Below are 25,594 nucleotides of genomic sequence, written 5' to 3'. Positions count from 1 at the left end.
CCCCATTTTCCTTTGTCTGACTTGTCTACTTAATTTAGAATTTGTTCCAAGAAGGGCGCTTCACTCCGCGCGTGGGGATGGGGCACCGACACCTCACCTCCCCCTCGATGGAGGACAGTCTCAAAATCTTTGTTTTCTCACAACACCGTCTCTCAGCTTCAGTAGCCACAAGCAGTGTTACACCAGACCGTCAGCTGTCCATCACGGCGACAGCAGGTCTGTCACTTGGTGGGATGACGCACTGTCCTAACATTGTCTTGGGAGGACTCTGGCACTTCTTGTTATTTCATGGCCATGGTTGGGGGGTGGAAGAAGGTCCCCGCTTTGAACATTTGCTTCACAGCCCTGGTCGCTAAAGATGCTTTAAAATGAATTCTTCAACCCTTCAAAGCGGGGCTCTGGGTCTGCGATGAATTCAGCTGGCACCAGCTGTGGGTCGCCAGCACGAAAAGCCTCCAGGACTGGAATTTGTGTATTTCTGTGTGTGCGGGTATGCGTGTGCGTGTGCAATTCTCAGAAGCAGAGTCAGGCCAAGAACCAGCACCCCTGAAAAGCCCCATCTGTTTCTTTCAGCTCCTTCCCACAGCCGCTTGGTCGTTATCAGTGGCAAATGTCCAGAGTCACTTGTCAAGCACGGAGCTGCCAAAAATCATTAAAACACAACGGTCACCCACACCCAGTACCAGCCAGCTGCAAAACTGTTTCAAAGAGAGTCCGATAAACACATATATGCTTATAATAGCCCAGATAGTGTCATGTATTTCCTACGTGCTGTAATGAACCGAACAACAGCACGAGATGCTGCAATCAGATATTCTTGCCCTTTTCTGTTGCGGCAACTCGCGAGCTTGTTTGATGGCAAGGGGAAAGGGAACAAAGCAGGTGGCTAATGGGCTGTTTTTCTGTTTCAGTGGAGCATGACAGAGAGTTTCACCATCAGCGCTGCCACTACCGAGAGTTCAGGTTTGATCTCTCCAGAATCCCAGAGGGGGAAGCGGTGACGGCTGCTGAGTTCAGGATATATAAGGATTACATCCGCGAACGCTTCGATAATGAAACGTTCCAGATTAGTGTCTACCAGGTACTCCAGGAGCACCCGGGAAGGTGAGTGACCCACAGGGAAATCCCAATGAAAGCGCAAGCACAGTCCGTTCCTTCAGAGAGTTATATCCTGTTCTTTGAGAAATACCAGCGCCATCAGCCAAGGCGTCTGAAGAGCTGGGTTTGGGCATCGGGGTTGCACAGCGAACTCTCAGTCGATGCAAATGCAGTGGGCACGTAGTGGCCATGTGTGGTCAGCCACCGAGGGCAGGGGGAGAAGGTGCCCCGAGCGCCCGCGTACCCCCAGGAGCATCCCCAGCGCTGTCGCTCCCGTCTCTGGGAGCAGTCGGTAGCGGAGGAGCCAACAGGCCTGGCTGTGTGCTAGGGCAGGAGATGATACACTCAGAGCGCTTCAAGATTTCTGGAAGACCTACCCTCTTCCTCCTGCTGCTTATGGATCCTGAGGTGGCAAAACCGCATCCAATTGCTTCCTTTCTAATTGTAGCTTAATTACTAGCCCTTATTACCAAAGGCATTCGAGATCCCTAATTAACAAAGACAGATGACACCGTGCTTTTTATACTGACTGATTGTTTTGTGTGTTCAAAACTACAAGATGAGTTATTAAATCCATTCCAAGCAATTATTAATGTATGCCAAGCTCCCTGACAAATCCTCCAGGGAACTTGAATAAGAACATATGTTCAATTTTCTCATCTGTTTTTAGTTCCAATTAATCAGCAATCCCAAACCATTTATCAAAGGCACTTAGTTTCATTTGCACATATTTCTTTTACATACAAATCCTACCGAAAGTGAGATTGCATTTATTTACGTGTAAAGTATTTACAGCCACGTGCTAGTTAGAAGTTACTCTTTAGGACTACTAAATACGGGGTAATAATACTACAGCCCTAATTTAGGTTTATGAAAAGAGAAACACTAGGGATTTAAAGAGGGGAAAGTCCAAAAGGGTAAGAAAAAAATAGCGTAATCAGGACTCTGGCTTTATATTTTTATGAGAGCTAATAAAAATGCAGAAAAAAAAAGAAATATGACAGGGAACCTTATCAACATTTTTAAATGGTGAGAATTTCTACCAGCTTTGCTGTATGGTAAAAGTATTTAACCACTGGTGTGTTTTCTTCCACATCTGAAATTCTAATTTTATGGCTTAAAGCTTATGGTTCTCTTGGTGTTTCTAACGACACAGTTATTTGCAGGGTTTGGGGACTATGCTAATATTAACCTATTTTTATCAAACAATGATAATCCAAACTATACGTTTTAATGAGGCTTTCCTAAAGGAGAAGGCAACAAGCCGCAAACCTGCATAGGGCCCATTAGGTGTCCTGCTCACCATAAGCATTTCAGTTTATTCCATCTGAGGCCCTTCCAGAGACAGAAGCCTCCCTTTGCTGTCTTTCTCGAGTAGGTTATTTAGGTACAAGCCTGCAGGGATGACTTTTCACTCTTGGGAAAAGCAGAAACAAGAGATGTGTCGGCAGATGAAGAGGCCCTCACCAGCGTGCCAGGGCATTAGGGAATTGCCAAAAACCTGCTCTCGGAGTAAATGTCCTTCCTCATCAGATGCCAGGGAAGTTCTCCTGCAGATCCTCATGAGCAAGGTAGCTCCTCACTGGGAATCTTACTGACAGAGTTAGGGTGACATTTGTTACCTCAATTTTAAGGTGATACAGCCACAGGTTTGTTAAGACTATGTTTAGAGAGGGCTGCAGGGTACCCACTGGGGATGGTTATGAGTGGAGCAGCAAGCGTTTCTGCAAACCGTCTCCTTCACAAATTCTTATTCCTAAAGGAAAAAATGTATGCAAAGGGCAGGCATATACACGAACCGCTGCCTGGAAGAGGTGAGCAATCTTCCTAATTACACAGATGTTCCAGCTGCAAGTTTAGATGCAATTTTACTGCATCATATTCACCACAGGAACACTTTTTAAAATGAGTGTTGGTGCGTATTCACCTTTTGCATACATTTTTGGCACAGGCAATGATGAGTTTTGAACAGTTTGTCCTGAAAAAATATTCATGGTGGTTTGGACTGACCAAAGGTGAAAATATTGTCCCTAACATTCGTGAAAATATTTGCTCTTTTTCTGCATTTTTCCACTGACATTTTCCAACCGGCTCTGTCACAGGCCAGTCATCCAAGCCAGGGTGTCACTGGGCAAGTGGAGAAAGAAAACAAACTCTCTCCAGTGTTGATCAAAAAACACCCATTCACTTTGATGCTTCCTTGGCTGTTTGTCTCACCCCGAGCAGGCTGGAAAGTCAGACCCATCTGACGTTGTTAGCAACAAGAGCAAAACAAAGCCAAAGCCTCCCCCCCACGCAGGCAAGAAAACCTTTGCTCGCATTTGGCTTTGTAGGTTCCTCTCCCTAGAGCACGGCGGGTACAACGGCCAACAAAAACCCAACTGGTTTTCCCTCTCCCTGTGCTCTTAGCGGTGATACAGGAGCAGTGGGATCTCCCAGGAGATTGCTGGAATTGCCTTTCGGGATCTGGAACACCAGGTATTCTCCTGGCGATCGGGTGCCTCCTGTCTAGGTGCCCCGAGGCACAGCAGCTCAGCGCCGGGCTGCCCAGAGGCAGCTGCAGCGTCGCCTCTCCTTTGTAACACAGCGACACCCAGCCGGTATCGGGACAGCTTCTAGGGCCGCAGAACCGGCACGGTTTGCAGCTGAAAAGCCCAAGCTGAGGCTGACGGGAGATTTCTTCCCTTTGAGGGCGAGGAGACCATTGGATAGGCTGAAGGCTTGGTTTTCAGTTAAACCTCAGATGAGCCTCCAGTTTGGAGGGTGTGATGGTGTGCCCTCAGTTCAAATAAACCATAAGCACGAGCAGTTCGACAATTAATGACTTGCTTTACGAGTTTGGACAGGTTGGCAGGTATCTAACCAGCAACATCTCTCGTCTGCAGTTCCTTGTTGGTGAAAGATACAGGCATAGGTCTTCCCAGGCCAACAGCTGCGCTCAGGGCAGACTCTTTCTGGAATCCCGCCCCTCAAAAGTACCCATGTTTGAACACAGGGTGGAAGCTCTCCTCCATCCCCCTGCTGAGTCGTGGGCAGAGAGACGCCTTAACAACCTTGGCAGTGAAAACGAGAGCCCAGCTCCGTCCTTTGTAGCAGAGGGAATGCCGCTCTGGACTTTGACTAATAGAAATTATCTCTCTCTGTCAAACTGGAGATATTATTACAGGTGTTTATAGGAAACCAGACTAAATGATCAAATGTTCTTTCTGGCCTTTCCAAATCTATGAATTCATTGCAAGGTAAGCTTTTCAAACTGGCAACATCTCCGTCATAAAAAGGCACGTACAGCATTCTTTAGGCACAAACCATCAGTTATTCGCTTTAAGCAAACAAGTACATTCATGAACAAAAATGTTCCTAATATCACAAACACTATGAAAACAGTTGATGTTTTGACTAATATAACATGTCTCAAAGCTTTTGTGTGCATAACTTAAAGTCCAGTGACTCATGTCCAACTTCTGTTTGGTCTTCATGGTTCACTCACCCAAACGCCTGGGAAAAGAGCTTTATAAAGCCAGGGACTGGTTTGAGAAGGGTGCTGAGCAGCAGGACAAGTCCCTGTTTGTGGTCACAAACCCTGCTAGGGGGAACTAAAGGTCACCATCAGGGAGCCGGGTGCTGCTCAAGCCCCCGTCTCCTCCCTCCTGGGTGCTGTGGGAAAGCGAAGCAGACTCCAGCGCTAGGGAGCGCACATCACGGGGCACAAGGCTTGCTGCAGGGTGTCGAAGGCCGTTTATCTCCGGCCCTTAAGCAGGGAAGGTGTCTAAGTAGAGCTTACGGATATGAACCTGAGAAAAATGGGCTTTGATACCTTTACAGTGGAATAATGAACTAGTTTGTGAACTATTTTGCAAAAGAAATATCCATTGCCCTCAAACTCTCCACTGTTGTTGTAAGCAATGGTCAAAGCAAGAATTTCAAAGGGACAGAAGTGCTGAAGAGACACGCGGGTACGTAGTGGGATTTCTAACAGCGGCTAAGCAGGTTGGATACCTAACTCCTGCTGCAATTGATAGGAACTTGTGTATTTTCAAAAAGTACCCACGCAGATCTGGGGCAGATTATCAGTCGGGACATCGTCCTCAATTTATTAACATGAAGCTGCAGAAAAAAGGCAGACTGTATAGCTTCCCTCAACAGCAGAGCTCCATCCTGACCATCTGTCTGCACCTTCAGAAGCTAAAATACCTCGTCCCGGAGTTACATCTCCGGTTTCGTCGGACCCAGCACTCGCACTGTGGAGTAAAGCCCCAACCCCTTTGAAGTCGATGGGAGTTTTGTTACTGGGGAGAATAAAGCCAGGTACTTGACCGGCCTTTGGTAGTTGAAATGTAGTTGCTACACGTTCTCTTTGTGGCCATTATGGGTTTCACAGGCTTCAAAGGCAGTCCATGATTTGAATGCTCGTGTTACCAGCCCTACAGAAAAATAAGATCTTGCAGGACGCATTCCTGGGTTTGACTCGCAGCTGGAACGCTTTAGTTTGTGCTTCAAATTCTGCCACTTCTGCACCCAGATCAAACCTGAGCCCCTCTCCGGACCCCTTTCTCCCGTTCACTGGAGTCTGCTTCCATGTTGTGGTTTGAAACATGTAATTCTAGTAACTAAGAAAGGCTCAGGCCCACCCAACCCACGAAGCAGATGTGCCTTCTTTTTGCAGCTTTTTAAAGTACCAGCGTGATCGTTCTAGGGATGGGGCAGCAAAGAAGGGTATAGTTTGTGTTAACGTTGCGGGTACGCTGCTAACCATGACGGTATCTGCGAGTACTAACAGCATCTAGAAAGGTACTGACAGTAGCTGTGATTTTTTTTGGGGGTGCAAATCAGTTGATAACTGTACTCATCCAGATATGCTCTCGGGCGCAGTAGCAAGGGCACTTTAGCATGGAAACCCTGTAGCTCTCCGAGAACAGAGCTGCATCTAGTTAATCGCGTTCAGACCATTCCTGAAAGCCACGGCAGCCTGCAAAACCTCTGACAAACCCTGAACTCACTTAGCAAGGCACAACCCTTCACAGGCACTTGGGTAGCCGCAGGAGGCACTCTGCATACCCCGGTGGGCTCTTGCTCAGCTGAGCCGTGCACTAATGACCAGGGATTCAATGCTGAACAGAAACAGCTGTATTTAGAGTGTCAGAGATATGTATATAACCTCATTTCTCTCAGCACCGCTTTTACAAGAGGCTTCGTCTTTAGGAAACGTGTTGCATCTCTCTAACAAACGCCTGTTGCCGCTTTTAATCAGTCTTTGAAACCTACATCTTACCCTTCCCAAGCACCACACAGGAAAGGGAACAAGGCTACGAGAGACGCGCAAAACAGAATTAAAAACCTGCTGAAATTTTACGGTGAATTTAATTTTTCCTAAGATTCAACAAATTTTACACAGATCTGTTTCGCTACCAGCCCAGCCAGTTTTCACGCCAGTCCTTGGAAACCACCTCCAGCAAACTGTTCCTGCTGCGGCCATCCCTTCACCTGGAGGAGACCCCAAGCGGCCTTCGGCTGGCGGCTCTTTCCCGGGAGCGCGGGGAGGGTTTTTATCAGCGGGGCGGGAGAGGGAAGGACGGGCAGAGGATCCCGGGATCCCAGGCGCGCGGGGAGGGAAGGTGTGGGAGGAGGGCTGCAGCAGGTCTGTGTACAGAGGGTGTTGCAAACGTGCCAGGGAGAGGCCCAGGGAGATCCTGGGGCCCTCTCAGAGTAGGAAAGTCTGAAAAATATTTTCCTAAGCTTGTCTTTGGACAGCTGCAGCCGACTTCTAAGCAATGACACCAAGCAAACTGGAATCTGGATACTGCAGTTTTTTAATCCAAACAGATGTCTTCTAACCCCAGATCTGCTCTCACCCTCCCGGGATGCCCTTTCTGCCTCCTCCTCCCTCCACCTCCTCAAACCTGGAAGTGAGTTGCCCCTGTCAGTTGCCCCCCGTGCCAGCTCCGTCCCCGGGCTGCCTGTTAGTAACCCTGCTGTCCTGCACCGTGCCTGTGACCCAGACAGCCCCTCTGGCGTTAGAATGCCACTCACGAGGACAGGACTATGCTCCTGGCACGGTGGCTGGGGTTTACCTAGTCTATAAGACATTTAACATATCTGTGCCTCCAGTGTGTCCCACTTTAAAACAGAAGCGAGAGGGTTCACCCATATTTGTAAAGCAAAGTCTGTCGCAAGGCGTCACAGTACCGTTAGTGTTTAAAACGCTGCTAGATCTGTAATTCCTCAAACTAGCAGGTAGGGATCAGAGCGGGGCAGGCGCCGGGCGGCCTCGGTGTGCCCTTGGGGCTGGCAGGTCACCTGAAGGCAGGGCAGGGGACGGCAGGACCCGCTGGCAGTGGCCCCGGGCTGGCTGCTGGCAGGACACGGCCAGGTGAGGCAGGGCTCCCAGTCTGCCCCCACTCAGAGCACCAGCGCCTCACAGAAACCAGCTCGGCCTGCAGGGTAATGAAGGTTGCTGAGAGTCACCTTCTCTCCCGCTGCCTCTCCTTCTTCCCATTGATCTGTATCCGTTTGGAAGTGCTCGTTAGTGTTTACTGCCGCTTGTCAGCCAGCAGCTTCAAGTGACAGAGCTGACGAGGGGGATGGGGGAAGCGCGTGAAGAAAACGGACGCAAAAGCAGGTGCTGTTTGGTGAGAGGGCCACCCTACAGCTGCATAGACCTTATATGCCATTATAGTATGCAACTGCAGAGTTTCATCTCCTGTTCTCTCTTGCTGTGGCAGAATTGCCAGCTCTCATATTTTCCGAGTCTCTCTTTCTAGTCCGTCTTCTTCCTCACGCCCCAACTCATCAAGGCAGGAGATCGGGAGAGAAGCTGCACTTCTGATTTGTGGATACGCTGCTAACACTTATGGCTACAAATCAAAGTGCATCCTAGAGGCTGTAAAAATACCCCAGGAAAGGCAAAGAGCTCATACATACTATATTCTGTGAAGCTTCATGGTTGTTAATCTTTTTTCTTATCTTAGAACTACCGTGTCGCAAAGTGGCAATTCTCTTCCTCACTGTTTCTTTCAGGATACTCTTACTTGCCTTTTCTGTATTTTGGCCCCCTTAATTTCTTCTTTCAGTCCTTTGCTCTTCCGCTAATCACCTGCGATTCTTTTTCTTACCTCACTCATGCCACCAGCCCTCCACAGCCCTTTGGCAGCTTCAGCCCTTCCACCTCCGTAACTCCGGCTGCTTTCCAGACACCATCTCACGAGCATCCTCCCCGGCCACCCTCGCTTTGCAATACTTGTTATTCACCCTTGATTCAAGAAAACACCAAGTTTACTAAGGAAGTTTCATAGCCCACACAGCAGTTCTATGACCTGTAGACAAATTTTGGGGAGTGTTTCTAACAGGAGTTGCCTCTCCTTTCTGGCATCCAGCACCAGACACTACCAAAGCGATCAGTAGACAAGTGCCAACCTCCTGTCCTCATCTTGGGCTCCATCGACAGTCAAATGCTCGAGAAAACTGAGCCGAAAGCCCCGAGTTTTATCATTGCTAAAAGCTTTGACACTCCCGCTGATGTAAGTACTTTGAACGCTGAGCCATTTTGATGTGGTCTCAACAAAACATACTTGTGGTCTGGATCCAGACTTCATCATTTATGTAACTCTAATCTAGACATTAACTTTTCCATGTCCCAGCTTAATTTTCTGTAAAATGAGGATCATGTGCCTTTTCCTATCTCTTGGTCTCGTAGGAGGTTCAGTACAGTCTCTCACACGCTCTGACGTTCTCAAGTGAAGGGACTGAATGCAGGGCCAAGGAACCAACACGCTTCTCTGCCTCCTGGCTGCAGAGCCATTATTCACGTTGCTCCGAGAACGCTCTAAATGTGCGCACAGTTGGTGGGTAAGGTAGCAGAGGGCGAGATGTGCAGGGGGAACCTTTTCCCTTTGTGCTTAGATCTTTATCTCAAACCTAAAACCCAAACCAGCCACATTAGTTAGACTTAACTAACACTGTCTCATATGACAACTCATTAGACAGGAGCCCTCAGAGCAAATTTTGTTTAAGTCTAAGCAAAATAACATTCCTTTGCCGTGTTTATCATGTCTTGTCCAACAATGATGTCTAAAGGGCTTGCTGTCTATTAGCTGGTGATTTAACGCTGTTTGCCATGAGCCTTTGGAGAGCAGGGCATTTAACTTAAAGGGAGTCGTCCTTTTTAAAAGAACAAGAGGTTTCTTTTCATCAGAACAGGCGCTACAATCTCAGGAGCCTCTGCCTGCAACAGCAGTCAGGTTTTGCATCTGGTGGGCCAGAGTGGAAAGCGCTAATCCAGGAGTGCTTGAACTTCTCCAGTGCATCTGACATGGGGCCTTTTTGGGTCCAAATGTTCCAAGTGTGTGTGGGAAGGACATTTCCCTTTAGTGGGTCCCTTTGATCTCTCACTTCGGGCTTCCCCTCCAGGCCTATTGTTTGCACATTGCTGTAACTACAGGAAAACAAACGCATTATACAATTTCCCAGACTGACTCACCCTGGTACTCGATGCCTCATGTTGTCTGGTTACCCTGATTGCATCATGTCAGCATGGGAAGCTTAAAGGCTGGTTTTTCTGAGTAATAATACTGCAGTCAAGCAGTAGCTAAAAACAAAAAGAGTTATCATTATTGCTATTATCTTCAACCTGCAAACTACAAGGGAGAAAACCCAAGCAAGCCAAGGCCCTATTAACTAAACCTTGTGTGAATCATGAGTTCCAGTCAGGGACCATGCTTAAATGATGCAGTATGTGAATATAAAAACCCTTCACTTCTGGAAACTTGGACTCAGCCATTGGAACGGGCCAATCCGTATTACTCCCTCGTCCCTGGCCCCTCTGGGATGCGTTTTGTTCAGTGTGTTGTAAACAGGGAAGGGCGGGAGGTGTCCATGCAGCTGCGTCATGCACAGCGGGAACGGGGCCATTCCTTCTGGGTGGGGATGAAACCCCAGGAAATTTGTCCCCCGGTTAGGGTTCAAGCGTTTGACATTCCTGTAACTCATGTGCACGTGGAGGGAGGGGGTTATCCGTACTGTTTCTCTCCAGTTGCCCTAGGTGCATCCAGCAAAGCTGACCGAGCTCCGGAGAGCAGCTCCCAACACCCGGGTTGAGGCTCTCCATTGCTGCACCACGGCCCCTTCCTGAGCCACCCGCTTCAGCTGCCCAAACACCCACCGAAATACTCCCCATAGGATCCCCTATGTGTTAGCAAGAAAGTGTTGCAACAAGTTCAATTCTGATGTAGGGCTTCTTCCACAAACCAAAGCTTTGTTTAAAAGAAAGCAAAACTCCCCCTCCCGTGCCTTCCTCCGTAGCAGGAACACGCTGGGCAAAGGGAGGAATTACAGTCGGTATAATCCCAGACTGGTGAGGGCTGGAAGGGCCCTCTGGAGCTCCCCCAGTCCCACCCCCGCCAGAGCAGGGGCACCTCCAGCAGTGGCACAGGACACGTCCAGGCGGGTTTGGAATGGCTCCAGAGTGGGAGACTCCCCCCCTCTCTGGGCAGCTGTGCCAGTGCTCTGCCGCCCTCACGGGAGAGAAATTCCTCCTCATGTTAAGATGGAACTTCCTATGCTCAAGGTTGTGCCCGTTACCTCTTGTTCTGTCACTGGGCACCACTGAAAAAAGACCGTTCCCATCCTCCTGGCGCCCTCCCGCGCCTGCAAAACATCTCTTGCAAGCGTCAGACCTCGCCTCGTCTTTCTGAATTGAGCTGACACAGAAAGCCACTGCTGCCCCTCAGGCTGCCACATGCAGCACTCATCGCAGCCTCAGCAGCATTGGCTGTGTCCACGTCTTCGGCCGTGTGGGGTCCAAAGGTATCGTGCATTGGTGAGGAAACAGAATCCTCTTACGCACGCTGGGCGACTAGTTCCTGTAGGGCACGTGAGCACGTTTCAGAAGTTTAACTTCGCCTACGCCAGCGCAGAGCCCGAGGCGGTGACATCCATCAGCTCACAGAGGAAAGCCGTCATCTCGTATACGCCCTGCCCCACAAAGGTTGAAAGGAAAGCTAGGTAGTAAAAACATTGCCATAAAACTCCATTTCTGTTTTGAGTCAGCTGTGTGGGACAAAAGCCTCTAATTTCCTGGTATCTCACAGGGAAAAGAATCACTAAAAGCTACGAGACAAAAGCCTCTATGCCGACGGCACTTCTCAGAGTCATTTTTGATCACTTGATATTTCAAGCAAACAAGAGGCACTGTGTAAACTAAGTTAAATATATGTATTTGCACTGACAAATCAATAGCGACAAAATTAATAAGGCCTTCTTTAAGCTTTGAGGACGTGATTAAAGGGTTTTCCAAGGATATTTCTTCATTCAAAAGGATATAATTACACTTAAACAAGTTATCATGTTTGTGCACTGTAAGTACCAAAGCGGCTCTTGTGGGACTTGTCTAGACACTGCCACTGTGTTTCTTTGTTCTTCCTGTAAAGACGTTTTTATAAAGGAACTGCACCACTATCCAATTTTTTCACTATTTCCATCCAAGTTTTATGTCTGTCTGAATTTCTGATAAGAGAAGATTCCTTCCTTTACAGAACCTGTGTTTCCTCAAATTTTCATTTTACAGAAGTTTGCCAGGAAATGTTTTGTAAATCCAGAATGATTTCACCCCTTTCAAATGCATGATATCCTCTCTATTGCTGATCCTTCTCATTTTCTGGTATCGGTTCTTCAACCAGGATAACCAGCAGTGGCCTTTAAACAATTCAAGCAACGAATGGAAAGAAAATTGCCACCCAAAGTAATGCAGAGCTGTGACCGTGCAGAAGGTTACTGCCCTAATCAATTATCTGTAACCTCAGACGAACAAATTTAAAACCCCATTACATATGTTAATAAATGCATACCAGTGTTCCAGCTGACTTGCACCAATGCTACAATTATGCATAAACGTCAGGAAATTATGTATGGAAAGGATAATGAGCAGCATTGTCTGCCCAATTACCAAGTTCGCATATGCAAACAGTAATTTTGCAAATCTGTGCCTGGCAAATGGTTTTTTTCTGAAGTTGCATCAACAGCTCTAAGGTTAACTGTAACGGCAAAGTAACCCAAAACCACCTCAACTCTGCTTCAACCCATCCTCCCTATTTTAAAGAGAAGAAAAGCGCTTCATCTGAAGGCGGTTAGCCGGGACAGCACGCCAGCCCTGCGCCGGCGTAACCTGCCTGGTGCTGAAAGGCCGACCAAGTGTGCTGCACGAAGCGCGGCTGTGAGTCTCTGTGGGCTCCAGCGGAAAGCCCGGGTAACTGGGAATTACGCTTCTTTTTTTTTCAGGGATTCAGATTTGTTCCTGCTTGACTCTCGAACGATCTGGGCCGCAGAAGAAGGGTGGCTGGTGTTTGACATTACTGCAACCAGTAATCACTGGGTGGTGAATCCCCAACACAACCTGGGCCTGCAGCTGTCCGTGGAAGGCATCGATGGTGAGTGTCGGACACCAGCAGCAATCAGCGAGTCCCCAGTTCCCGGCCAGGGGAAGCCTTACGCATTCGGTACTCTTTCCTTTGAATAGGATTTCTTAAGCATGTTTTTCCTGAATTTGCCAAAGATGCAAATAATAATAATAATAATAAAAAATAATCCATAGACATATTTCAGGTTAAGGATATACTCAAATGCTTTAACAGATTGGTAACCTGTCTGCAGTCATTTCGGTATTACACATCCCCGTGAAGGGATTTCTGTGCTGCTGGCTGATTCGCAGGTAGCGCAATCCAGTCGAAGAGAAAGGGAGAAACTTTGCAATGTGCAAAAAGACACAACTGAGCGATGTAGAAGGCTGGTGTTAATTGGCACAAAAGCCCTTTCCATTTCAGAAAACAGCTAGGAACCATTTTAATTTCCTTTGTGGCAGTAGAAATGAGTAGTTAACTTTTTATGCCTGGTCTGGGCTCCAAGGTCCGCAGCGTGCTTACGGTACAAACCGGTGAGGTTTGGGAATGGGTGGGAAGACCTGGCTCTGAGACATCTCCAGAAAGGGTGTGTTTAGAATCAGGCGGGGAATTTTCCTAACCGGTCCTTAACTAAAAAGTCATGCTGCTTTGTCTTAAAGTTAAGATTCCTGATGTTCGCTTGGAGACTTGTGCAAGGAAACCAGCGTATCCTGGATCTTCCGGGGGGTTCCCAGGACCTGGGGCTATCTGGAACTGCCTGGCTGCCCCACAGCCCCAGCTCAAGGCAATTACAAATACTCAGAATGTAGTTATCTAAGAGCATACTTTCATTCTCCAGATATGCATCTATATCACTCACTATTGGGTTTATGCAACCGTCTGAACGTTTCCAGTAAGTAGTATTTTGCATAAAGACTGTGCAAAGCAGCTTTGAAGCAGGCAACCTGCAGAGAGTCATTTATGTAAAAGGGAGATTTTACTGGTGTGAGACCTGCAGCCAGAGAGGTGCACAGGTCTGTTTTAACCTGCCCTTTCTGAGGGATCTATGAATGCAGAAACCCGAACACAGATACAAAGCAGGAGCTTCGCCGTGGAAGTTACGAGTCCCCACCCCAATGACAGATGACTTTTGCCATCTTTGTATAAAGATTCAAATTCAGCCTGATTTACAAGTTAAGATTAACTCTTAAAGCTAAAACAGTAAGGCAAGTTAACAGCCAAGACAAGCTTAACCTGTTTTCAAACACTTGTCCTTGTTTTCAGTTTCCAGTTTGCCTCCTAAAGGAAATACTTGGAAGTGCAGGAGTTGCGTCCACAGTCACGCCCCATTCATTCAATTGGGGTCATGTGTAGGAAAACCATCAAGACCCAGCCCAGAGTCCCCAGAAAAGCGATAGCTGGAAGTAGGCTTAACATCTCCAAACACTATAGATACTACAGTATCACACTCACACTCTTCTACCGATGCTGTCTTATCACTCTGTCCTCCCCCATCCTCACCCAGGGATTTTACAGCAAAGGTCAATCCTGTTTGTCAGCATTAAGGAGGAAGGCAGCTAATTTATGAATATGTTACAGATTTCAACGGAGACTTTCCAGGATCATTGCTGGGACACTGCACACACAGTAACACTCTGCTCTGCGGGAGCAATCAGGAGTGGTCCCTCAAAAGCATACAGCCAGATCTGTCGCAGAGGGAGCTTTCAAAGGCAGAAATTCCCAGGTTCAGTGATAAGCGCATTCTCATCTGTTATTCAGCTCGATGAAAATTAGGAATCTAATTTCTTTTTACGCTCCTGAAAAATCTAGCTGAGTCTGTAAAGGGTTGAAATCATACACCAAGTGACTTGCTGCTTTCTCAAAATAGACTAACACAATACTTTAATCAGCCTGTCATTGAAGTTAGAAAAGCCAACTGCGGTGTTTAAGAAGTAAATACACAGATACAGGAGCTGATTGTCTGCTTGTCTTCTGTCACCAAGTCCCCTGGCAGCACACCTTTGCACTCGCAATTCTGTACCACACACGCGAATTTTTCTGTCTATTTTGAATGGCAAGGACATGTCCTTCCTTGCTCCCCAAGTTTCATTTTGGACTTAGACCAACTGTGTGTGCTAACAAGAAAGCTGCTTTTACACCTGGACTTCATATGAAAATCATATGCTGCAAACACAGCAGGAGTTTGATGCAACACCATATGCTTGGGCAACCCCCAAAGCTTTAAGTAAATTGGAAAAAAAAAAAAAAATCCAAACCTTTTCTTTGCATCTGTCCTTACATATAGAGATCTCTAACCATGAAGCCAACGCAGCCTATGTAAAAAAAATTCTGACAGCATGAGCACTGTCCAGATGAAATTATACAAAAGAAATTAATTTAACTGATCTTTGTAGTTCTTTATAATCTTGCCAAATAAGTCTATCAACGTGTATAACTAGGGTGGAATCAAAGGGTATTTGTTTACTCTTAGAAAATGGGGATCAGCTCAAGCAGCAAGCAAAAGAAACATTCGAGTGACTCAGTAGCCTTCAGCGAGCTCTCACCCAGCACCCGAAACGCCTTGCTCGGCCCCAGCACACGGGAACAGCAGCTGCCCACTTAGGTTTACTTAGTGCATTACTAAAGAGCCCATTCTTGACGGTATTAAAAAAGCAGCTTCCTAAAAGCAGGTAGAGCTGTGCCCTCTCGCTCAAGAGCACAGATCGAGTTCTTTCGAGATAGGTTTAGCATTGTCTAACGGGGACTACACGTGTGTCCTTGTGTTTAACCTTGCTTTCTGGATGCATCGGAAAGCTAGAAAGTGGATTTCCCCCATCTTTATTAAAAAGAAATATGCTACTTTGCATACAGAGCATTGCACGCCTTTTTCCCCCCTAAGGAGACATTGCCACCATTCTGGTCTTGAACACGACATGTCGGTGTTAAATGAGGAATTCCTTGGTCAAATTGCTGCGCTAATGCAACTCCGTTAAACACATGGGCGTGAAGCTGGGTGCCCTCGCTGCGTGCTGCTGACCTCCGCTCTAGAGACACGGTAGAGGTAAAATAAGTTACTCAGGACAAACCACAGCCATAGATGTCTTTGCTAGTTCAAACAGCTTTGGGAAGCAGAGAGGCTTCTCAGAAGGGGCAGGACAAGCTGTAGGAGCAGCAGTCAGTGAGCTCTGACTCCTGCAGCTGAGCTTGTTTTCAGGAAATAAGGCTTCGATCTGGCAAAGCCTGAGCACAAGTGGAACTACTTATATATTTAGCATTAGCTACTTGCTTAAGCACTTGTGGGCTCAGCCTCAAATGTTTAAAATGAAAACTGTTTGGACAAGTTTCTGGAAAGGAGCTTAAGCAGAAGGTGAAGGAGCTGTTGATGTGCATCCACGTATAAATCTACGTACACGAGTTTTCGTACTTGCTCTTTTTGACCGAGCTTTCCTGGTACCCTGAGGTCAGTTTTGCTTTATTACCTAGTTTGCAAGGCCTGAGCCCGCTCCTCCACAGCCGGCGTGCCACGGGACCTGGCCACGGGCAGCCCTGCTGCTGCCATGCTCCCAGTAACACACCTCTTGAGCCCGTCCTCTCCGCGAGTCCCACGTGCCGCAGCTTGGGGCTCACCCGCTGAGCTGCGCACTTTGGGGAAAGTAGAGAGTGGACTCCAGCCTAGGCCGCTCCGTTTCTTGGCCTCAAGCTTTGACCACAGCCCCCTTTTTTCCGGGCCCGTCACATTTACCAGTCTTTTAGCCACGTGCAAGAGCCAAGATGGAAACAATCCCTTAAAGCCAATAATTTATACGCCTCGGTATTTACTTTGTTCACCTTAAAAACAGCAGTTATAGAACATTACCTAGAAACCCTTTGAGTTACCAGCTTCTTTTCACACGGTAGTCCGAAACTAGTAAGATAAGGACCTTTTTGCCAGCGGACTGCAGAGCCCGTCGCCTGCTCTCCCCGGCCAGGCTGCCTTTCAGGGCTTCTCTAGGAAAGCGCCAGCCGTCTTTTGGCATGTTTGCCTTGTTGCTGACAAGACCCAGCTCTGTCCTTAGCAAACGGCTCACCAAAGCCATAAACATAACTTTGACTTAGCAGCAGCGCTCAGTAGCTCGGAACGGAGTAATCCTGGATCTCACCCTTGCATTTCACAACAGCACCCAGACATCCTTTGGAGGCCAAAGGGAGAAGCGTTAACTTTCCCACTGCCGCCCCTTCCTTGCATCTTTTGTAAATAATTGATTTAATTCTGCAGAGAAACCGCCTTATCATCTTTTAGGAAAAATCAAATTGTTTTAAAAGCCCAGGGTAAAGGAAGCATGAATGGTAATCAACAGTTTTGCAACAAAGTTATCAGGTCCGGTAGTGCAGAGATACACCAATAAGCAAAACGACTTTAAGCATCTGAACTATTTATTTCTCTCAGCTACAGTGTATCTGGAACTCTGTCAACGTTTCATACAAGGCATTTTTATTTTAAGTTAATAACCTTCCAGTGGGAATTTAGTGTTCCTATGGGCTGAGTTTTATGGTTCCTTTTATAGGATCACTTCAAATTATAGGTTGGTGAACTTAAAGAAACCCCTCTAAAGAATGCAGGAAAAGTTAATGCTAAGCGGATTTAGGGTAAAATAATTATATGTAGGGCTATTTTATGTAACTTTTACACGCAGATATAAAATGAACTTAGCTGTGCTGAGCTGCTCTTGTCAGGAGCAGCTTTGCCGATTAAGTCCAGGCCCTTGGTGGATCGGGGCATCCAGAGGTGCCTAGGAATCACCCTTACCAGCCAGACAGCAGCTCTCCTCCTTCTTATCCTCACTGTGTCTGCTGAAAATGAGAAGTTACTGCCTGCCCTCTTATCAGTCCGTTCTGTCATTAAGGGCAAAGCATCAATCCCAAGCTGGCGGGTCTTATCGGAAGGCACGGCCCGCAGAACAAACAGCCCTTCACGGTAGCCTTCTTCAAAGCCACCGAGGTCCACCTCCGCAGTATTCGCTCCACGGGAGGGAAGCAAAGGAGCCAGAATCGATCAAAAACACCAAAGAACCAGGAAGCTTTCCGGGTGTCGAACATTGCAGGTACAGCGTGGGTTGCTGGGTCCGCATTTCTGGGTGTGGGATAATGCGCTGCTGGACTTAACACCGGACGGGAACAGTTTCTCCCATACTCAGCCTGTTTGTTCTCTCTTCGGTCTACCACTAGTGTTCTCTCGCTGGTTTGAAACTACTTGGGATTATTCAAAATGTTTCTTTGAAACAATGTTAAACTGAGGGATTTCTTAATCCAATATAAAAAAAAAATAATCTCCTTTTCTCCCACATGAAATAAATTCTTATTTTGAAATGTAAGATAATTACATTAAACCGATGAGTAAGTGATTGAAACAATAATATAGTTCAGTGGATCTGAATCAAAATATTGTAGATTTTCAGAGTGTGTGATTTTAAGTTTAGCCCCCCAAAAGTTTGGTAGTCCCAAAAGTTTTGTATGGAAGAGGAAAACCCATTTGTTGCTCGGGATAACCGCAGCTATTCTGGGGGGAGCTGTGCTTCCTAATATGGAAGAAAATTCCATCAGGCATTTGAAATAGAAACGTGGCTTAATTACGAGATCCCTCAGAATAACGGGCCCTTGGTGACCTTCCCAGCAGGAACCAGTGCCACTGAGGGCAGTGGCAAATTCCAGCTCTATTGCCGCAAGTGCTTCACGGAACGGAAGGAGAGCTTGCAAGAGGTGGAAGGAAAAGGATGATGTAGGGCACAATATCATCTTACACGACTCACCTTCACCTTGGGCTGCTTGGGATTACCCGCAAAGCTATGAGCGAACTCTCTCCCATCAGTCTTGTTGCCGCCTCCCGATATTTAATCGGGTCATTCCTGTCCTAGAACTAACGATGTTTCTCTGCGGCCCCAGTGGTAGGTGCGGCTTCTCTTCTCTCACCTGCCCACCTACATGTATTTCTGCACGTCTCACCCCAAATCCTAGTTTCTTAAAATGGTTTTCCATGGGTTATGCCTCTGAGCTGTGGGGTTTGCAGCTCCCCAAGCACAGACAGCCTGCACTTTAGGTGGGCATTGTTACCACCTATTTCATGTATCAGTTCAATTTGTAAAGTATGTGGACAAAAAAAATTCTTACTTCTGCCAGCAAGTTAGAAAAGCCCCTGTAACCATTGTCCTGCTTCCAGCCTGGGCACCCCATGGTGAGTTAGTTTCCAACAACAAGAGTTGAAAAATATTTTCTGGTACTTCTGCTTGGGTGCCCAGCTCAGGCTGCACGTCCAGGACGGACACAACTTTAAAACTGCACCGACGGTCACAGTTGTTCAGATCCGCGATTCAGACTCATGCTTTATTCTTTGGCTTCAGCATTGTCACAAATCTGTAATCCGGATCCAGCTGCACTGGACAGAGGAACAGATTCCGCGTTATCTTAATGTCATACATTGCCTTTGTAGGGCCGAAGGTGCAACTATCGCCAGTCACGCGGGTGATTCAAAGAGAGAAATTTAGAGAATAGGTAAATGGTGCCTTTTCCCATCACTGCTTTCACAGGTTCTCATTTTACACCGTAGGCAATAATCAGAGATCTGCTGTTTGTTAATAAGAGGTCAAAGGAAGCCCAAGAAAAAAAAAAAAAGGAAAAAGCTATTTTCCCAGGCTTTTTTTTGGATTTGCACAAAAGGCCAGAGGGACTTTTCATATATATTGAACCCAGTACTTATTTTATGACTAAAACTGAGAATGTTTTAAAAGCAACAACAACAAAAAAAGCCACAAGTGCAGCAGATGAGCAGCGATGCCTCACTCCCAGTTGGGGCATTGCTGGGGGCGCTGGGGCGGCCCAGCCTTACCGACCCCCTTTGCCCCCTGCAGAGAACAGCAGCAGCGACCAGCGACAAGCCTGCAAGAAGCACGAGCTCTACGTCAGCTTCAGGGACCTGGGGTGGCAGGTAAGGGCTGTGCGTGCCCGGGCTGTGCCGTGGGCTGCCTTTGCACATCACTTATTGAGCTGCAATAGTGAAAACAAGCCAATAACTGGATTATTTTATTTATTTTTTTTATCCCTGGGGGAAAAATTGTATATTGCCTTTACGAAGTGCTTCATAAAGGTGAAGAAGTGCTTCTGCAAAGTTAGGGTACACAAGTATTTAGCGCGAGACTGGCTAGAAACTACACACTTCAGTCCTTTTGAGAAACGGTGGTCCCCTGAATTTCCTCTGGCAGTGCTGAACGCTCATACGGCTCTCCATTTTCATCTATCGATTCTCTTATACCTGGTAAAAGACATTTTTTGTTTCTGAAAGCTTGTGCCTGCATTTCAGTGACGGGTGAAGTCATCCACAGCCAGGAGGATACTGCTGAATGGATAAACAACTAAACCCAGCTACATCCTGGGCATGTTTGCAAAGCGGGATGTGTTCCTCCAGGAAAAGCAGACGCTTAAGAGGTGTAGAAGATAGCATTAAAAGAGCCAGAGTACCAGATTTTTATTTTGCGGGCTACTGTAATTGTATGTAGACGTAGGAATTGTTAGATTTATGTGCTGTTCTATGTTTTGTTTCACTGCACCATATTTCTGTCTTTTCCCCACAATCTAACATCTTCAATTTAATCGAGGACTGGATCATCGCTCCGGAGGGCTATGCTGCGTATTACTGTGAAGGAGAATGTGCTTTCCCGTTGAATTCATACATGAATGCTACAAACCATGCCATTGTGCAGACACTGGTAGGTGCCCTGTAGCTCCCAGTACAGAGTTATTTCTGATAGGTGCTACTCAGAAATAAGTTTCTACACACACACACACACAAAAAATCCCTAAGCTAGCAAGAGAAGGAAGGTCTGCATTAGCTCATCAAGATGCCTGCAGCATCTGGCTAAACATGTCTCGCCAAGTGGCCTGAATTAATAGTTGGCTAGGAATTACCCCGTCTTTGCTGCAAGCGTTGACATGCTCTCTGTAGTTTCAAAGGGCCCTGTGATAGACATCTTAATGGCAGTACAGTCCCACCGCACGGGAAGGAACGAGCGGGATGCGAGACCCACTATCGGCATCTCTTGGAAAAACTCCGTACGGACCCACTGTGGGCTGCCGCCAAAAGCGGATTTGAGGGCAGATTGAGGAAGGGGTCAGCAAATCTCAAAATTACACAGCCCAGCTGCTCTGTGGGTGTATTTGTGTTATGAAATTGTGCAAAGATGTCCAGATGGGAGCCCCGAGCTGGCGTGTCCTCGTGACACGGTGCCTGTGCGCAGGGAGACTGTCGGCCGGGGACCGTCCAGCCCCGGCTGTGTCACCAAAGCCAGCGCACCCCAGCCCTTGGCATGGGCCGGAAGACACACTAGTTCCCGAGTACCCCGGCTGACCTGCCTGGATGCCCTCCCCTTCCCAGCTGGAGTCCAGCCCAGGCTCCCTGCACCCATGGGCAGGGCACGGGGAAGCTCGCTCCACCTTTTCATCTGCATCCCATGTCCTCTGCACATCTAAGAACACCATCGCAAAAAGTATTAAGGAAACTAGAAGCGTCTACCTTTCCAAGGGAAGAAATATCTGCGTGTTTTCCTCCTGGTAGATTGCTTTTTCCCCCCCTCTCCTCAGAGGTCCCGCAGCAGGGAGCGCAGGGGACCCGGAGCCCTTGGCCCCAGCTGGGTCCCAGTGCTGCCAGTCGCGGGGACAGGGTCCCCCCCCAGGCTTCACGGGGTTTCTCACAAAACCTCGCCTGCACGTCCCACGGAGTTTATCGTAACCGGTACACTTCTGCAGAACGCTGACGGCTCTGACAAATGGGGGTTTTCTAATGAAAACCTGCCTCGCTGAAAGATTTCCGACTAGATCTGACTTGGGTGCGTGCGGCAGCCTCCGTACCGGCAGGGGACATCTCAAGACATTTGTACACAAAGCCGGGTGTTCAGAACATGTCTGAGAGAGTGGATGGGACAGACAGAAGGTTGCCTGGGAAAGAAAAACACGGGGGAGGAAAGGGGAAAAGTAAATCTTAACACGCATCTACTTTCATTCCCCAGGTTCACTTTATAAACCCAGAGACTGTGCCGAAACCCTGCTGTGCTCCGACACAACTGAATGCCATCTCAGTGCTCTATTTTGATGACAGCTCCAATGTTATCTTAAAAAAATACAGGAACATGGTGGTACGAGCATGTGGCTGTCATTAGATCAGTAGGAAAGACCAAAAAAAAAAAAAAAAAAGTTATTTGTAGAGTGGTTTGGTATGGCTATGTGGGGGAGGGGAAAAGGTTAGCACTCCAGCAATGGGTTTTAAAAAATCCCAAACAGTTTTTAGGACTGGGCTTCTGAAAGTTCAGACAATGGGACAGTTTCTGGATCTAAGTGGCATTTGAACACATTTTGTTTTAGTTTATTAGAGACAATGAGCTTGTAAACTGAAACAAGCCAGAGAAACCATTTAAAACCAAATCTGCCTACAAAATTGGCTCCTACGATGCATACTTTTGCAAATGAGTCTTTCTGAGGATTGCAAACTCACTAGTGTTGACTGTGAGTTAAAAAATAATAATCTATCCAAGGTGAGAATGTGCTGTGACTAATAAGCATGTGTAGTTCCTGTAATACAGTTTGCAATAAAATAAGTGAACAAAATATACCTGGAGTGAACAGGTATTTTGTTAGAGAATTATTACCTCCATCCCTTGTTTGCTTCGATTTCATAAGCAAAAGCAAAGCTCAATTACATGCAACTTCCAGTTTTAAACTGCAGTAGCAAAAGCTGTATCTGGATTGACGCACCTTCAAAGGACAGATTAGTCTAAGGAAAAAAAAAATCTAATTGGCAAGCAAAATAACTGAAGAAAATACTTCCAAAGAGCAAGACTTTTGGGGTATACTTTTTTTGTCAACTGGGAAAGAAATTTCCTCTGGCAACCAGAAAGAATTTGAATTTGCTATGAACTTGAAACAAGAAAGCAGTAGAACGTTAAGAAACGGGGATTAAACCTGACATCTAGCTGGGTATCCTAAGCAGCGTATCCTACGGCGTTGTGAAAGCCAGCTGAAGATCCTGCTCCTGTTTGGAAAATGTCCATGGACTTCACTGACAGAACAAGTCCCAACGCTTTTGCAAAAACGTGGAGGCTCAAGCGCAGAAGGTGCCGTAAGCTGGGACAGACCCCCAGCACCACACAGATTCAGCTAGGAACAAGCTAGGAAACCTCACTTCCCAGAGTCAGCGTTTACGGTAAAACCCCTGCTCTGTTACTAGCTTCACCTTTAAAAAAAAAAAAAAAAAAAAAAAAAAAATCAAAAAAATAATTCCTTTTCAAGAGCCACAGAACAAGCAGGAACCAGGAGCAAGAAAACGTCCCCTCAAGGCTTTTCTTTTTCCTTCTTTTAATGTCACAGGTTACACAAACATCACACTTATGTAATTAAAACTCAATTAAAGTTGTGGATAAGAATACAAAGTAGCAGTAACCAATCACAATCTGATTCAACGTTTTGGCATACGTTGCAATTACGGGAGTAGGATTGGCATAAATTTCACCAGGGAGATAAAAAAGAAAAATCTGCCCAATAAAACACCAGGTCCTCAGCACACCTGGCTCTAAGTCTCCAAACTTCAAAAACCTCAACCTCCAACAGATGGGTCCAGAACATAATAAATCCCTGGAGATGGTTCTCTCTGCGCCATGAGCGGACAGGGCGATGCAGCCGCAGTGGGAACTTGGCTCCACGTCCGGCCTTAGAGGAGAGTTAGAGAAAGAAGATAAATGAACGCAACCACCCGATTCTGGAAATCAGTCGCTGCTCTTCTTCCTTTAAGTCACAGATCAAACCCAGACCAGATGCTTTGCTTTAAAAAGAATAAGCAGAGGAAGAAAAAAAAGTTACTGCCTATGAAATAAATTGGGAACTTGTTTCTGATGGTCTAATTCTAATCTTATTTAAGTCAATTGGTGTTTTCCCAGTAGCGGAATTAGGCTCACGGGAAAGCGGAAGTCTCTCCGTGACACCGACAGGTTTTGGACCGGGGCCTCGGTGAGCGGTTGCCGCGTTGCCAGATGTGCCCGGCCTCCAACCCCGGCGGCTCACACGCCTGCCGGACCAGCCTGGCCACGGCACACACGCTGCGCCAGCGCCACTCCAGCAAACTTCCTGACTGCCCCAAGGGGAGACTTTGGCCAAATAGTTACAGACAGCCAAATGGCAGGACCACAGCTGAAGCCAACAGCCCATCTCTCCCTGGAGCCTGCAGACAAGAGCAGCTACGACAAACAGCCAAAACTGCCCTCAGCGCACCTCTTATTTAGAGCGAGGGATCGAAATCGCACAGATTGGAGGTGTCTCTTGACATTGTATACGTATATACACCAGTGCTTCTGTAAACCTCCTAAAGGAAGTTAAGGTGCTGCCTAGAAAGTTAAAAAGCTAATCATGCCTAAACTTCCACTATTTAGTAGTCAAGAATTAGTATTTCTTGCGGGTGTTTCAGTGTTGGTGGTCACTGCGTTGGTGTATTGCATTTTTAACTTGGACCACAGTATCTTGCTGTATAGGATTCATATATTAAATATTGTGTGGGGATTGTTTCTGTTTTGTTTTAGTTGTTTGGTTTTGGGTTTTTTTTAAACATACTAACAGGATCTCTGTTGCTAGGCTCAACATCAGCTTCACTGTTTGTACATTTTTTATGTAAATAGTTGTCACAAGTGGAAGAAGAATTATTTATTTCCATCTCCGAATTCCTTTTCAATCACATCCAGGAAAAATGATTCTCGGTTCCTAAACACATTTGTTTCCTTATTTAAGAAGATATTTATTAACAGTTGGCAAAAATGCATTCACATTTCTGGTTCTTTTCATAGAGCAGTTGTCAGAAGCCTTTTGTACAACCTAGTAAAATAAATCATTGCAACTTTGCAAAAGATACCCCAACAACGTTGTGTCTCTGCGTGGTTATTCTCCCCGTATTCAGAGGACCTTTTTGGCCGGGCAATATTTCATCTTGAGCCTCCGCTTTCATGTAGCTCAATTTCTATGTACGGGCAAAATCGGCACATGTCGCTATTTGGTACGACTCCTTCAGTCCAAATACAACAGAGAAGGAAGAACACACAAAAAAATATGAATATGTTTTGCAGACTGCACTGCAAAGATCCATGATTGAATTATAGTGCAGCTGTCAGCAGCTGTTTCAAAGAAGCAGGGGGTAAATTAGTTCTGTTTACTGCTAACATAGTTCAGAGATTTAGTCATCCCAATAAAATTATAGAGGCACAAGAAAGGAAAAAAGGAACTCCAAAGGAACATCAGCCAAGAAGCTGACATTTTCTAATTTAGATTGTTTTAGCATATTTCAGAGATGCTGCTGGCATGAGGTTTCCTACTGTGGATAACACACCGCATTGCTATGGAGGCAGCTGGAAAAAAAAAAAAAAAAGTCTAAATCCCTGTATTAACTAAACATTGTATCTTCAGGGCATAACAGCAATTTTGGGGTTCTTGTTTACTTTGAACTGTGTGCAGAGTTGTGCCAGTTTACGTAGATGTATTTGCTGATCCAGAAGCTTAAATCATCAGCATTTTGCAGTTAAACTATCATCTTTCACAAGCGATTACAAATTCATAAGTAAGTTTCCCTCGTGCACCGATCGGAAGCCCAGAAAGCATCAGTGGAAAGACCTTTATTAACCTAAACCGATGCCTACTTGGCTTTTGTATGCCTAGCCTAACTTTGGGAGGATCCTCTGGCATTTCTCAGTATGGTCCCAATTCTCTGCATTTAGACCCAGTGTAAGTCAGAGGTGGTTCCCACGAGGGGAGGGGAAAGAAAAGAGAAAAGAAAAATCATCCTGCTTTACAGTGCCAGTCTTGCAGCCAACAGAAGCTTTACCACTAACTTCAACACCTCGAGCCTTATAGCGTGAAATATCGGTCGGTTTCCAGCTCTGCCACAAACACACACGACTTGCTGGATGCGCTTCGTAGCAGCTTTCCCAGCCTGGGAGCCAAAACTCCGTTCCCGAGCTGGTTGCAGCCTCCCCTCGGTCCACAGCGCTACTGTGGCTTTGTCTCCCCATCTACTGTTCTGGAAGAAGAACTCTCGACACGAACACGTACGCTGCCATAAACTGGCAGGGCCATAA

At 46.6% G+C, this 25,594-nt stretch overlaps 1 protein-coding gene across 1 annotated transcript in view; it reads left to right on the top strand.

Moving 5' to 3' along the window:
* The window catches only part of BMP7 (bone morphogenetic protein 7), a gene marked incomplete at its 5' end in the record, with an annotated part of 46,700 nt that extends 23,933 nt beyond the window's left edge, over positions 1-22,767 (top strand). The window contains 6 exons of the mRNA XM_082491254.1: positions 912-1,104; positions 12,367-12,515; positions 17,348-17,545; positions 19,346-19,422; positions 20,090-20,200; positions 21,497-22,767. Coding sequence (XP_082347380.1) covers positions 912-1,104; positions 12,367-12,515; positions 17,348-17,545; positions 19,346-19,422; positions 20,090-20,200; positions 21,497-21,646 — 878 coding nt within the window. The 3' untranslated portion in view covers positions 21,647-22,767. The remainder of the gene's footprint in view (positions 1-911; positions 1,105-12,366; positions 12,516-17,347; positions 17,546-19,345; positions 19,423-20,089; positions 20,201-21,496) is intronic.
* Positions 22,768-25,594: the final 2,827 nt, after the last annotated feature.

Source organism: Vanellus vanellus, assembly GCF_965231255.1.
Source record: "Vanellus vanellus genome assembly, chromosome: 15".
Lineage (NCBI taxonomy): Eukaryota > Metazoa > Chordata > Aves > Charadriiformes > Charadriidae > Vanellus > Vanellus vanellus.
Note: the sequence above shows the minus strand (reverse complement) of the source record. Positions and strands in the feature narration are given on the sequence as shown.